The sequence below is a fragment of the Thalassophryne amazonica genome, chromosome 17 (assembly GCF_902500255.1).
Source record: "Thalassophryne amazonica chromosome 17, fThaAma1.1, whole genome shotgun sequence".
Lineage (NCBI taxonomy): Eukaryota > Metazoa > Chordata > Actinopteri > Batrachoidiformes > Batrachoididae > Thalassophryne > Thalassophryne amazonica.
The window spans coordinates 28598804-28614840 of NC_047119.1; the positions used below are offsets into that span (position 1 = coordinate 28598804).

Below are 16037 nucleotides of genomic sequence, written 5' to 3' on the forward strand. Positions count from 1 at the left end.
TCCTCTCTGACACCTCCACCACAGACTCCAGCTCAACCCCCAGGACAGAGCCAGCTCTCCTGATGAGCCTGTTGAGTCTGTTTGTGTCAGCTGCCTTCAGCCTGCTGCCACAGCACACTACAGCATGGTGCTGTAGTGTGCTATGTGTGTGTGTGTGTGTTTGTGTGTAGTGTGTCAGCAAGATGACGCTGGAGACCGAGTGATAAAACATCTGCAACATATTTCTGCAGACATTGAAAGAGTTAAGCCTCTTGAGTAGGGATGGGTATTGATAAGATTTTATCTATCGATTCTGCTTATCGATCCGATTTATTATCGATTCCCTTTTTGAGACCACTTGTGAATTTTCTGTGTACTAAAAGTAGGATTTACAGGTTTTCTATGTCAACAACATTTTATTGAGTCTTAAAGTAAATAAATTTGAAATTGGTCACTGGATCCTTAAACTCTGGACATAATAAGCTCTACATGGTGGATCCTTGATCTCTGGACACAAATGGAAATAAACAAAATCTGTAGTTATTGTCAAAAGCATTTCCTTTCAGACATTCTTGGCATGAATGTCTTTCCATACAGTAGTGTTCAGAATAATAGCAGTGCTCTGTGACCAGAAAGATTAATCCAGGTTTTGAGTATATTTCTTATTGTTACATGGAAAACAAGGTACCAGTAGATTCAGTAGATTCTCAGAAATCCAACAAGACCAAGCATTCATGATATGCACACTATGAAATTGGGCTATTGGTAAAAAAAAAAAAAAAAAGTAGAAAAGGGGTGTTCACAATAATAGTAGCATCTGCTGTTGACGCTACAAACTCAAAACTGTTATGTTCAAACTGCTTTTTTTAACAGTCCTGTGAATCACTAAACTAGTATTTAGTTGATTATCACAGTTTTTCATGATTTCTTCACATCTGCGAGGCATTAATGTTGTTGGTTTGGAACCAAGATTTTGCTGGTTTACTAGTGTGCTTGGGGTTATTGTCTTGTTGAAACATTTCAAGGGCATGTCCTCTTCAGCATAAGGCAACATGACCTCTTCAAGTATTTTGACATATCCAAACTGATCCATCATACCTGGTATGCAATATAGGCCCAACACCATAGTAGGAGAAATATGCCCATATCGTGATGCTTGCGCCACCGTGCTTCACTGTCTTCACTGTGAACTGTGGCTTGAATTCAGAGTTTGGGGGTCGTCTCACAAACTGTCTGCGGCCCTTGAACCCAAAAAGAACAATTTTACTCTCATCAGTCCACAAAATATTCCTCCATTTCTCTTTAGGGCCAGTTGATGTTAGGGCAGTCACACTTATTACAATATTCGTCAATCACGGTTATTTTTCATATTCACGAATATTTTTCATAATCACGATTACCGTGAATTACTTATTTTATCCACAAAGTTGCATAAAATGACTCAGAATCTGACGTCATCGTGCTGCAGCAGCAGCCGCACGCAGCCTCGCTGCCTCACTCACTCTTTTTCCCTCTCATCTTGGTCGGATGGTTAGCGAGGCTCTGATAATAACACGGAGTGTGAGGAGGTTCTGGTTCCAAAGCCACGTACCATGGCACTGCTGTGGATGCATTTCGGTTTTAAGTAGGGCTGCCATGTCTAGTCGACTAGTCATGACTACGTTGACGATTGAAATCGTTAACAACTAATTTAGTAGTTGACGAGTCATTTATTTTGTGTAAGTCTTTGTTTTTCCTCTCAATTCATAGTTTTAGGCAGCCATCCTGCCATCATTTGGACGTTCAAATTTTGTATAAGACGGCCGATTAAAACAGTGGCCGTCTTATTCAAAGCCGCTTAAAATGGGTAGTTTACCGAAGGAGCTGCGTGTATGTGCGTGCGCGCGGAGTCAACTCGCTACAGACTGCGAGGGAGGGAGTGAGATTCATTAAGTCCACCAAGCAAAAGGCAGATCATGCAGCACGACTCACTTGGGGAGGGTGTTAATGTTGCGTTTACACATAATGACGACAAGTCACGAATGCCACGACGTACACATTCTTGGCCGCTGATCACGAATGTGATGATTCGGGGCAGAGGCGTCAGGTGTCCTCAGGAACTGCTGCAACCTGTTACGATTAATGGCACGTGTTGCTGGAGAATTATCAGGAACCATTACGCACGGTCAAGAATAGTGTTCCGTGTTGTTGCGTGCTATTGCGCGTAACAGCGCATCGTTAAGTTCTGTCACGTTGTGAACGAGGTGAATTGTCTCCACACACACACCCATATTCATCCAACCGAATTCAGATTGCTCCAGTTTTTCAGAAGAACTTTGTGATTGCATTGCGTAGTTGGGCTCTGTGCCATGGAGTGGCACACATGCCCAATTGCGCTGTGTTTGCGCTTGTGATGGAGGGCTGTATGTGGGGTTAATCTACTGTCTCGTGTCGTTTCTCAGATCAGTTGTTGGTTTGGTTTTGTGGTATGCAGGAGATCACTTGACCGAGGGTCTGTACGTTCAAATAATAATCAAAAAATACTGTCATCACTCTTTACTCTTACTCAGTATCTTACAACGGTGTAACCTAAATACATGAGCTTTCCAGGATCGCACCCAATTCATTACGCACGCTCAGAGACACATCCTCTCCGGTGTGCACGTTTTTTTTTTTGGGGGGGGGGGGCGCCCCCTGTGATAAACTCATCGCCCCCTAAATATTTTTTTTCTGGCGCCAGGCTTGTCAGTGCACTTAAGACAGCGAGCGCGGAGCAGAGAGAGGATTTTAACCCGAGTGAACATGTTAAAAAAAGACAAAAAAGTAAAAACCAAACCGTGGAGCTGCCTTTACTCTGTGTACTTTCTCTACACGTGTGGTTCTGATGGCATCTTCCTGTTCACACCATGTGCACGTCGTATACTGAATTTATGAGATCACGAGATGAAATAAACGGTCAAATATCCTTAAAACATCCTTAAAAAATGAGAATATATAAATGAACTGAGCAAAAATTACACACACACGGGTTTAAAAAACCCTGCTATGGAGAAGCTGTGCAGAGGCACAGATCACAAAAAGCTGAACTTTAACAGCTGTTTATTTTCCAAAGGTATGTATTTGTTCAATCTTGAGCTTAATGTAGTGTTCAAGCACAAAACGTGACTGACGAGGAAAAAAAGGATGACTTCATCACACTAAATGAACTGGAGTCAGAATAAAAATACAAGCTGCTGATTTCTGTTATTTTTCAAAGTTATTACAAGCTGCAGCCATATGTTTTAATTATTTCAAAGTGAGTTGCCTCTTATTGTATTCTGATTTATTTATACAAAAAAAAACCACGCGGAGTCTAATCAGTCTGCATTGTTCTGTTAAGTTTATATCAGTTTTCCTGCACATGTCCAGGTGTTTTTCCTTCTTTATAAGAGTTTGGTGTTTGCTCCACAAACTTTTAAAACACAATAAAATGTTCACACTGTTATTTATAGCTGTTCTATAATTTTAGAAATTCAACAGAAACAGCCACAAATCAGAAAAAGTTGGGACTGTAAGTAAAATGAAGATAAAAATAAAAATGTTGCACTATTCCCAGTTTTTCCACTCACAGAAGCCAAACGTTCTTCCAGAGTTGTATAATCATACTATGATAGTAGAATATAAAGAAGGGAAAAAAGAAAAAAAGACAGACAATATAATCGTCAATCGCAATTATTTGCCTGACAATTAATCGTCTCCAGAAATTCCTAATCGTGACAGCCCTAGTTGATGTGTTCTTTGGCAAATTGTAACCTCTTCTGCACGTCTTTTATTTAACAGAGGGACTTTGTGGGGGATTCTTGCAAATAAATTTGCTTCACACAGGTGTCTTCTAACTGTCACAGCACTTACAGGTAACTCCAAACTGTCTTTGATCATCCTGGAGCTGATCAGTGGGTGAGCCTTTGCCATTCTGGTTATTCTTCTATCCATTTTGATGGTTGTTTTCCATTTTCTTCCACGCGTCTCAGGTTTTTTTGTCCATTTTAAAGCATTGGAGATGATTGTAGATGAACAGCCTATAATTTTTTGCACCTGTGTATAAGTTTTCCCCTCTCCAATCAACTACGCTGTTCTTCTGAACAATGTCTTGAACATCCCATTTTCCTCAGGCTTTCAAAGAGAAAAGCATGTTCAATAGGTGCTGGCATCATCCTTAAATAGGGGACACCTGATTCACACCTGTTCCACAAAATTGACAAACTCACTGACCGAATGCCACACTACTATTATTGTGAACACCCCCTTTTCTACTTTTTTTACTAATAGCCCAGTTTCATGGCCTTAAGAGTGTGCATATCATGAATGCTTGGTCTTGTTGGATTTGTGAGAATCTACTGAATCTACTGGTACCTTTTTTTTTTTCCCATGTAACAATAAGAAATATACTCAAAACCTGGATTAATCTTTTTAGTCACATACAACCTCTGGCAATAATTATGGAATCATCGGCCTCAGAGGATGTTCATTCAGTTGTTTAATTTTGTAGAAAAAAAGCAGATCACAGACATGACAAAAAACTAAAGTCATTTCAAATGACAACTTTCTGGCTTTAAGAAACACTATAAGAAATCAGGAAAAAAATTGTGGCAGTCAGTAACGGTTACTTTTTTAGACCAAGCAGAGGGAAAAAAATATGGACTCACTCAATTCTGAGGAATAAATTATGGAATCACCCTGTAAATTTTCATCCCCAAATCTAACACCTGCATCAAATCAGATCTGCTCGTTAGTCTGCATCTAAAAAGGAGTGATCACACCTTGGAGAGCTGTTGCACCAAGTGGACTGACATGAATCATGGCTCCAACACGAGAGATGTCAATTGAAACAAAGGAGAGGATTATCAAACTTTTAAAAGAGGGTAAATCATCACGCAATGTTGCAAAAGATGTTGGTTGTTCACAGTCAGCTGTGTCTAAACTCTGGACCAAATACAAACAACATGGGAAGGTTGTTAAAGGCAAACATACTGGTAGACCAAGGAAGACATCAAAGCGTCAAGACAGAAAACTTAAAGCAATATGTCTCGAAAATGCACAACAAAACAAATGAGGAAGGAATGGGAGGAAACTGGAGTCAATGTCTGTGACCAAACTGTAAGAAACCGCCTAAAGGAAATGGGATTTACATACAGAAAAGCTAAACGAAAGCCATCATTAACACCTAAACAGAAAAAAAACAAGGTTACAATGGGCTAAGGAAAAGCAATCGTGGACTGTGGATGACTGGATGAAAGTCATATTCAGTGATGAATCTCGAATCTGCATTGGGCAAGGTGATGATGCTGGAACTTTTGTTTGGTGCTGTTCCAATGAGATTTATAAAGATGACTGCCTGAAGAGAACATGTAAATTTCCACAGTCATTGATGATATGGGGCTGCATGTCAGGTAAAGGCACTGGGGAGATGGCTGTCATTACATCATCAATAAATGCACAAGTTTAGGTTGATATTTTGGACACTTTTCTTATCCCATCAATTGAAAGGATGTTTGGGGATGATGAAATCATTTTTCAAGATGATAATGCATCTTGCCATAGAGCAAAAACTGTGAAAACATTCCTTGCAAAAAGACACATAGGGTCAATGTCATGGCCTGCAAATAGTCTGGATCTTAATCCAATTGAAAATCTTTGGTGGAAGTTGAAGAAAATGGTCCATGACAAGGCGCCAACCTGCAAAGCTGATCTGGCAACAGCAATCAGAGAAAGTTGGAGCCAGATTGATGAAGAGTACTGTTTGTCACTCATTAAGTCCATGCCTCAGAGACTACAAGCTGTTATAAAAGCCAGAGGTGGTGCAACAAAATACTAGTGATGTGTTGGAGCATTCTTTTGTTTTTCATGATTCCATAATTTTTTCCTCAGAATTGAGTGATTCCATATTTTTTTCCCCTCTGCTTGGTCTAAAAGTAACCGTTACTGACTGCCACAATTTTTTTTCCTGATTTCTTATAGTGTTTCTTAAAGCCAGAAAGTTGCCATTTGAAATTACTTTAGTTTTGTGTCATGTCTGTGATCTGTTTTTTTCCTACAAAATTAAACAACTGAATGAACATCCTCCGAGGCCGGTGATTCCATAATTTCTGCCAGGGGTTGTAGCACTACTACTATTCTGAACACTACTGTACATCTTAGCTGAGCTCTTGCAGCCGGCTGTACTGCACGTCAGGATGTAATTCATAAAGAATGCAGGACGTCTCATTTTGGGAGGGAAGAAAACGCTTTAGTTGATTGTAGTTTGTCTGTATTACAGCGTTTGGAAAGAGGTGTAATTTTATTTAAAGCGGCGATTCCTTTTGAAATTATTAATTCCAACTGGACTCTGTCCTGGCAGAGAGCCTCGCAGCGTTTGGAACTGTGCCAATGGAACGGAGGACGATTCTCGTTTCTTGACTGCAACAAGAGTCCCAGTTAGTGACTTTAATCCACACAAAAGTGACTCACGATTGACGTATTTTAATGGCTTTGAGAGGGGTTAAGAAGCGAACTTGCCGCTTTTGAAGAGCAACGAATGAAAGAACCAACGAGCCAGCGGATCATTGGTTCAAGATTCAAAGTCACAAGTCGTGCTGCAGAAACGGTTGTTTACAGACCCTGCAGCGGGTCTGTAATCAACATAGAGGAGTGATCATTTTCTCGACAAACACCCTCAAAAACAACGGCTGCTCTGAAGGACTGATAAGGGAATCGTTAAGCAAAAAGGCTATTGATATCAGTGGATCGAATCATTTCTTAACAATATCCGAAAAGAACTCTACTCTTGAGGAAGTACAGTTGGCTCTGACCTTTCTTATACACGGCGTCTGTGTTTACAGTCCAGTCCAGTTTGTTGTCTATGTAGACATCCAGGTACTTGTAGTAGTCCACAACATCCAACTGTGTTCCAGTGCTGGTAACTGGTTTCGGATGGGTCTTCCGTCTTCTGAAATCCACCATCAGCTCCTTCATCTTAGATGCGTTGAGTTGCAGGTGGTTGAGTCCGCACTACTCCACAAACCTGTCCGCCACACTCCTGTACTCAGCCTCTTGGTCACTGCCGATGCAGCCCACAATGGCAGAGTCTGAAAACTGTGAAAGAAATGTCAAGAAAACTACCTACTTTATATTTTGCATCTATTACAATACTACATCGTGTTTTGCATCGATATTACAATACTATATTGTGTTTTTGTAGTATAAAATAGACATTTTTTTCATTCTTTTAGCACACAAGCAATGTCACGAGGGGCAGGTCAGGTTTGGAAGCATTAGATTAGATAGAATTTTATTAATCACTTGGGAAAACTCCCTCAGGGAAATTGAGGGTCCAGCAGCATTGTATAGTAGCACAGAGGGTAAGAAGCACACAGAGTATCAAAAGTTAAAGTAAAAAACAATTTGCAAATATAAATATACAAATATAAATACCAAAAATACTGGTCGTTACTGGTTTACTAGCTACTGCTGTTCCTCTCCTTCGCGTACTTTGTCTTCCTGTTACTCCTCCCCCCGAGTGAGAAGTTGTACAGTCTGATGGCCTGAGGGACAAACAGGTTTTTTCAGTCTGTTAGTCCTGCACTTGGGAAGGAGCAGTCTGTGGCTGAAGACGCTCCTCTGGTTGCTGATGACGGTGAGCAGAGGGTGACCGGCATCGTCCATAATGTCCAGCAGTTTGTCCAGTGTTCTCTTCTCTGCCATTGTCACCAGAGAGTCCAACTTCATGCCAAGAGTCCAGCTTCATGCCATGTGCTAGTGCCACATGCCACCACACATCAGAGCTATCTTAGGCCCTGGGTGGCAACCACCCAGGTAGACACCTGGTCTAGCCTCACTTTTTGATAGTAGCATCAATCTTCTGCAGCTAGGTGAAATATGGGTTTGTCCTTAGCCTTTTGCAGGTGCTCACAACTCTGCAAAATACCAGAATTCATGAGGGAGAAGTCAGAGACTCTTCCCACGCTCCGCACAGCACTCACAGTACCTTTGTACATGGCAGATAGATGTCCAGTAACTTGTTAGTGATCATATACAGTCACATCTGGGCTAGGTTGACTCAAACCTTCTTAGATATAGGTAGGAGGCTTCAGTGAACAAGGTTGGGAACCACTGCTTTAAGAAATGAGGAGGAAATGGCACTTCACAAATAACATGAATTATATTTCTGTCTTGTTTTAGTTGCTGTTAGATTGACAAATATCCATGACAGCAAGATTTCTGGGCACTTATCAAGTAACTCATCTAAGCATAATGCAAACGCAGGGTCCAGTGACGACTACATGAACATGGACCACCGACTGGAAAATGAGGTACCTATGAAAATGAAGTCACTGTGAAATAGACCTCATTAGACACGGGAGTCAATATATTTAGGAATGTCTTGCACTCTACAGGCAAATGACCACACTGATCTGTTTCCTGCTAAATCCCCACAGTTTGTGTGTTCCCCTGTTGAAAGAGAAGACATCGAAAAAAGTATGCTGCAACAATCAGTTCTTCATTTTAGGCAACAAAAAATTCTTAGCACATTTTTTTCATGACTTATTCTGCAGTGCTTAACTATTTCTTGAATTTATTTGTGTTACAGCAGGTTTTAGGCCTATTACTATGCAGTCACCTCCCTCCTTTGTGTCAGCAGATGTACCACCTGACCTCCTCATCTCTTCTGACTTCAAAAAGAAGCCAAACGAGAGGAATGATGAGAAAAATGAAGAGATGGGCAAAAATGCCTTGTATGATATTGTTAGCTATCCTTCAAAAGACTCTGCCAGACTGACCATAAAACTGTCCAGAGTGAGATTTTCAGACGTGGACCAGTCTGGACAACATCCTTCCAGGCCGAACAAGGACTCAGACCATGATCCTGATTTGATCAGTGATGACAGTATTCGTCATTTTTCAAGGACAGCTCAGGACATGTCGAACAGGTTGGGTGCTGAGGAACAGGTAAACTGTCAGCAGGTTCCTGCACAACCAAATACCAGTGAGCCCACAGTCATCAGCGGGGATGTGTTTGATGATTCTGAGATCGATGCACTCTCAGAGGTAGAGAGAGTAGAACGTGAGGCGACCACTGAGCGAGAACGAAGCTATAAAGAAGTTCAGGACAAAGGTGATTTCCCCTGTACACCACGCTGTGACAGTTTTCCTACCTTTTTGTTGGTGTTTGTAGAAAATCTAACTAACAGTGTCCTTCATTGCAGATAAGCCACTGAAGAAACGAAAGCAAGACTCCTATCCTCAGGAAGCTGGACCTGGGATGATAGCTGAGGCTAGTGAGGGACCTAACGTACAAGGCATCAACACTGGCAGCAGGTTGACACCTAAGAAGATTAGTCCTGCAAGTAATGGTGCCACTCGGCCTACTTTGATGGTCAGTATTGATCTGGTGGATGCTGGCAGAGGGAGAAGACAGCCTGTAGTGGTCTTGGGAGGAAGGAATCTGTGTGAGGACCAGTTACGGAAGCTAAAATCAAAGACGAATGGAAAGGGAGTTAAAGTTCTTGAAAACGCACCTGGGATCAACACACAGCATGTTGACGACTCCAGGACATCTGGCTCAGACAGTGAAGCAGAAGCTCTTCAACAGAAACTAGATATCAAGCAAGAATCAAAGAGTCGACAGGATGGCAAAATGGACATCAGCAGGGAATGCTCTGATGGCATACAGCCATCCCAACCAGAACAGAAAGAAAAGCAACACAACAGGCACCAATCCCATGTCCCCCAACCTGAGACACCAAATACCATAAAAAAGGCAGACTGTATTTCCAGAAATGAACATCACAAACACAGGGATAAGAACATAGATGGAGACAAGGACAGAGATAGGAGGGACAAAGAAATAGATGAGGGCACAAGAGACAAGGTCAGACAAAAGAAGGACAAGGATATAGATGGGGATGTAGGAGATGGGGTCAGTGACCTTGATGAGGACATAAGAGAAAAGGACAGAGATAGGAGGGACCAGCTCATAAGCAGAGATGTGCGAGGTAAGAACAGATATAGGAGGGTCAAGGACATAGATGTGGACATAAGAGGCAAGGTCAGAGATAGGAAGTTCAAGGAGATAGATCGGGACAAAAGAAACAAGGCCAAAGATAGGAGAGACAAGGACATAAGAGATGAGGCCAGAGATAGGAGAGACAAGGACACTGATGGGGACATAAGAGACAAGGACAGAGGTAGGAGGGAGAAGAATGCAGATGAGGACATAAGAGACAAGGACAGAGGTAGGAGGGACAAGAATGCAGATGAGGACATAAGAGACAAGGACAGAGGTAGGAGGGACAAGAATGCAGATGAGGACATAAGAGACAAGGACAGAGGTAGGAGGGACAAGAATGCAGATGAGGACATAAGGGACAAGGACAGAAGTAGGGGGGACAAGAATGCAGATGAGGACATAAGGGTCAAGGACAGAAGTAGGGGGGACAAGAATTCAGATGAGGACATAAGGGACAAGGACAGAAGTAGGAGGGACAAGAATGCAGATGAGGACATAAGAGACAAGGACAGAAATAGGAGGGACAAGAATGCAGATGACATAAGAGACAAGGACAGAAGTAGGAGGGACAAGAATGCAGATGACACAAGAGATAAGGCCAGAGATAGGAGGGACAAGAACGCAAATGAGGACACAAGAGATAAGGCCAGAGATAGGAGGGACAAGAACGCAAATGAGGACACAAGAGATAAGGCCAGAGATAGGAGGGACAAGAACGCAAATGAGGACACAAGAGATAAGGCCAGAGATAGGAGGGACAAGAACGCAAATGAGGACACAAGAGATAAGGCCAGAGATAGGAGGGACAAGAACGCAAATGAGGACACAAGAGATAAGGCCAGAGATAGGAGGGACAAGAACGCAAATGAGGACACAAGAGATAAGGCCAGAGATAGGAGGGACAAGAACGCAAATGAGGACACAAGAGATAAGGCCAGAGATAGGAGGGACAAGAACGCAAATGAGGACACAAGAGATAAGGCCAGAGATAGGAGGGACAAGAACGCAAATGAGGACACAAGGGATAAGACCAGAGATAGGAGGGACAAGAACACTGATGGGGACATCAGACTTGAGAAAGAAAGCGGGAACAAAGACAGAGAGGGGGATGTAAGAGACAGAGATAGGAGGAACAAAGACAGAGATGAGAACAAAAGAGACCACGACAAGAGGAACAAGATCATTGATGCAAAGGACAGAGATGGGGACATAAAAGACAAGGACAGAGAAAGGAGAGACAAGGACAGAGAGAGGAAAATTCGGGACAAAGATGAGGACAGGAGGATCAAGAATAGAGATGAGGACAGGAGGGATAAGGACAGAGACAGTGAAAAGAAACACAAGATGGTGTCTGAAGGGAATTTTAACAGACATTCTCCTGAACTTCACAGTAAAACTGGTAGCTCCACAGATAACCAAGGGAGGAGATCATCCACTGACCAAATCAGACAGCGGAGGACAGATGGTTACAGCCTTCAAATTCCCAAAACTAAGGAAGAGAGAAAACACAGGGATGAGGGGACACTCAGCAAAGATGAAAACAAACGACATCCTTTTGAATCAAAACCGAGCAAGTTCCCTCCACAACTGCTGGGTGGCAACTCGGGAAGTTTAAAAAACTTTGTGATTCCTAAATTGAAACGCGATGGGAATGAGGAAGGTCTCCAACTTGCAAATAAACTGATGCAGTGTTGGTCTGAACCTTTGGTTAGGCTGGAACGAGTGTCATTGGCGCAGAACTTAAACAAAGGATCTAAACCTGTTGTAGTACTAGATAAGCTCTCTGTCGATGAGGTAAAGAGGATTATTAAAGAAAGGAAGAATGCACACAACTCCAAGTACAGGAACTGGTCCTCCTATGATAAATCTGGAAGAGGTATGAACAACTTTATTTATTGTTCACCAGTTGGATATGTTGCGTATTGTGACTTTGCTCCAGTTTTCCATGGAACTGTTGTCATAGCCATTTATTCCAAATAAGTGATTGTGTATTCGTGAATGCTTAAAAATAACTCACCTGGTGTACTTGCAGAAATATATTTTGAGGGATCAAACAAGCGCAGGCGTGGTATGACCAACAAGAGACCCAAGTATGCTGAGATAGACTCTGATGAAGATGATGATGATGATGACTCCGAGACTGAGAGTAAGCATCAAAAGTAACAAAGTTGTGTAATATAGTGCAAATTACTATGTGAAAACCTGTAAATATTGTTACCCCCAATCTCAATTCTGTTTTGTACTTCTATGACTACCCCTTTAAAACAAGGGGTAAGGTGAAGTGGTATGCCTCTAGCCCTATGAATTGAGACACCCCTCTGCCTTAGGAGGGAAAAAAAAACTGCTCGTGTCAAACTGCCATCGTCACTGTTTGTTAACGTGGCAACCGAAATGCAACTTGTTGCAGTAGCCTGTTTGCTCTTTTTATTTTCTCGCCTTTCTGTGTGAATGCCAAGAAATAGAAGTCGCAGATTTCTTCAACGCATTGCAATCATGTCATGTTAATGAATGTAATTTTGTAATTTATAATAATAATTAATAGTATAATAATTAATAGTTATCATTATCATTATTAGTAATCAATATAATACTACTAATAATCAATATTAGTAATTAATATTTTTGATTAGTCAATTGATTTAGTAATTAATTAATTAGTAATTAAAATAAATAAACAAAATATATCAGTCTGTGTGCAATGAATGTATACAAGTTTCACTTTTTGAATGGAATTACTGAAATAAATCAACTTTTTCATGATATTCTAATTTATATGATCAGCACCTGTATGTATGTTATGGGCTGCATCTTTCTTTTTTAAATTCTCCCATTTTTTTGCATCCAGCCCTAATTCCTTTAAAAATTTCCTTAACAAATAATAACAGTCTTAGGACATCAGGTTATGTGTTACACATATACATGTGTGTGTATATGTTTTCCAACTTAATCCCATTGATGAAACAACTTCTCCTTTTCTGCCTGAAAGCTTATTAGGAGACGAGTGTGCTCAGGGCTCCCTGTTTGTTTACAAAATACACACGCGTTACAGACCTTGAAATCCAACAGCAGGGATTGATATTATCCAAAGATTTATGAACATACAAATTAACGTGCTTATCCTTTATCATGATTTTCTCCATTGTGAGATATAAAAGTGTCTTATCGTAGCGTTCATGTGTACAGTAGTGTTCAGAATAATAGTAGTGCTATGTGACTAAAAAGATTAATCCAGGTTTTGAGTATATTTCTTATTGTTACATGGGAAACAAGGTACCAGTAGATTCAGTAGATTCTCACAAATCCAACAAGACCAAGCATTCATGATATGCACACTCTTAAGGCTATGAAATTGGGCTATTAGTAAAAAAAAAGTAGAAAAGGGGGTGTTCACAATAATAGTAGTGTGGCATTCAGTCAGTGAGTTTGTCAGTTTTGTGGAACAAACAGGTGTGAATCAGGTGTCCCCTACTTAAGGATGAAGCCAGCACCTGTTCAACATGCTTTTCTCTTTGAAAGCCTGAGGAAAATGGGACGTTCAAGACATTGTTCAGAAGAACAGCGTAGTTTGATTAAAAAGTAGATTGGAGAGGGGAAAACTTATACGCAGGTGCAAAAAATTATAGGCTGTTCATCTACAATGATCTCCAATGCTTTAAAATGGACAAAAAAAACAGAGACGCGTGGAAGAAAACGGAAAACAACCATCAAAATGGATAGAGGAATAACCAGAATGACAAAGGCTCACCCATTGATCAGCTCCAGGATGATCAAAGACAGTCTGGAGTTACCTGTAAGTGCTGTGACAGTTAGAAGACACCTGTGTGAAGCTTATTTATTTGCAAGAATCCCACGCAAAGTCCCTCTGTTAAATAAAAGACGTGCAGAAGAGGTTACAATTTGCCAAAGAACACATCAACTGGCCTAAAGAGAAATGGAGGAATATTTTGTGGACTAATGAGAGTGAAATTGTTCTTTTTGGGTCCAAGGGCCGCAGACAGTTTGTGAGATGACCCCCAAACTCTGAATTCAAGCCACAGTTCACAGTGAAGCATGGTGGTGCAAGCATCATATGGGCATGTTTCGCCTACTGTGGTGTTGGCCTATATATCGCATACCAGGTATGATGGATCAGTTTGGATATGTCAAAATACTTGAAGAGGTCATGTTGCCTTATGCTGAAGAGGACATGCCCTTGAAATGGGTGTTTCAACAAGACAGTGACCCCAAGCACACTAGTAAACGAGCAAAATCTTGGTTCCAAAAAAAGCAGTTTGAACATAATAGTTTTGAGTTTGTAGCGTCAGCAGCAGATGCTACTATTATTGTGAACAATTGCCCAATTTCATAGCCTTAAGAGTGTGCATATCATGAATGCTTGGTCTTGTTGGATTTGTGAGAATCTACTGGTATCTTGTTTCCCATGTAATAATAAGAAATATACTCAAAACCTGGATTATTCTTTTTAGTCACATAGCACTATTATTATTCTGAACACTACTGTATATGCATTACAACGCCTCAGCGCACGAGCGAAGTTACGATATTCTTCAGAACGACAATATACGTAACATGCATCCAGCAGCATATATGTTGCTGTCATAGACAACTGCCTGTAAAGTTTTTTGGCAAGTTATAACTTTCTAAACAGCGTAATTTGTAATAAAAGCCGCTTCATTTGTACGGCTCTTTCGGTGCCATGTTTTTCTGTGGAGACAGCAGTAAGCTCCTCCTACCCCTCCAAATGGAGTGTGCATCCAGATTCCCTCCAAACGGAGGGGTTTTAAGCCCTACGCCTTCCCCTCCGCTTCGCTCCAAAAAGAGAATTGAGACACCCCTCTGTCTCTCGTGGCCGCGCAAAACTGAGGGGAAGGGGTAAGGGGTAGAATTGAGATTCAGCCTTAGTGTTTTCATGAAGTCCTGAAGGTGTAACCTTTCTCCTCTGCCGTTTCAGTTTCCCGGAAAAGACGCAAGAAGGACCAGGACAAAACATGGGAGCAAGAAAAGAGGAAAGGCCAAAGTGGTTATCAGGGTTGGAGCTCAGGGGATTCAGACAGTGAATCTCCACCACCAAGTCTAAGAGATGGTAAGTGTGAGAAATAAATGAATGTTGCCAAATTCAGCAATGATTTCTGTGTTGCCAAATTCAGCAATGATTTCTATTTGGTTTACAACTCGGAGAAGAATAAGTATTTCTTCATATCTATGCAACAGTATCTTTAAGGGCCCCATCACACCATTGCACGAATGCCGTACAAATCACACGAATTGGAAAAACAAACAGAATTTGAGCTGCATTCTTACTGGACAGGCATTTGTACAGCCGTGTATGAATGCAGTTCAAATTCCCAGAATGTTGTTCGAATGTGGGTCAAATGATTCGCGCACATTCGGAGAGCAACAGCTCCTGAATCCAGGTCGACTACCCAGAGTGGGTGGAAGGCAAGCAGGGGAGGCTCATCATTCTGGCTCACTGGGGGCACAGTCTGGAGATGCTGGCAGGATTTGTCGTGTCTGAACCATTTCGAGGTTCCCTCGAATGCGATCAGAATGCTCCCAATGCAGCACAAATGCGGTACAATTGCCCTTTGGCCACCATTCGAATTTTCCCCTGTTCAAATACAGCACGACAGTGGTGTGCATGTTCTCTACATTCATGCTCGCTCTGCAAATTTTAGCGGATATTGTTAAGTGCCACATGAATGCTGTACGGGGAATTTAAATGCAGCTCGACTTGCCCAAATGTTGTTCCAATGTCCTTTCGAACGGCATTCGTTCTCTAGTGTGACCAGGAGGACGGTCGAGACATTCGGCCAGGATTCGACGTGCTCGAACAATTCGTACAACCTCTCGAACACAGTTCATATGGTTCGAATTGCGTACGAATTGCCATGCAAATGTCACGACCGCATTCGTACAGCAGTCAGAATGCGGTATGACTGCATCTTAACCGCCATTTGAATGTTTTCAAACATCAATCAATCAATTTTTTTTTATATAGCGCCAAATCACAACAAACAGTTGCCCCAAGGCGCCTTATACTGCAAGGCAAGGCCAT

The 16037-nt window shown here is 41.6% G+C and overlaps 1 protein-coding gene across 1 annotated transcript in view; it reads left to right on the plus strand.

Moving 5' to 3' along the window:
- The window catches only part of LOC117529038 (nipped-B-like protein B), a 48315-nt gene that overhangs the window by 10095 nt on the left and 22183 nt on the right, over nucleotides 1-16037 (plus strand). The window contains exons 7-13 of the mRNA XM_034191731.1: nucleotides 8155-8285; nucleotides 8412-8451; nucleotides 8564-9088; nucleotides 9180-10579; nucleotides 11177-11858; nucleotides 12015-12128; nucleotides 14934-15065. Of these exons, the coding sequence (XP_034047622.1) occupies nucleotides 8155-8285; nucleotides 8412-8451; nucleotides 8564-9088; nucleotides 9180-10579; nucleotides 11177-11858; nucleotides 12015-12128; nucleotides 14934-15065 (3024 nt within the window). The remainder of the gene's footprint in view (nucleotides 1-8154; nucleotides 8286-8411; nucleotides 8452-8563; nucleotides 9089-9179; nucleotides 10580-11176; nucleotides 11859-12014; nucleotides 12129-14933; nucleotides 15066-16037) is intronic.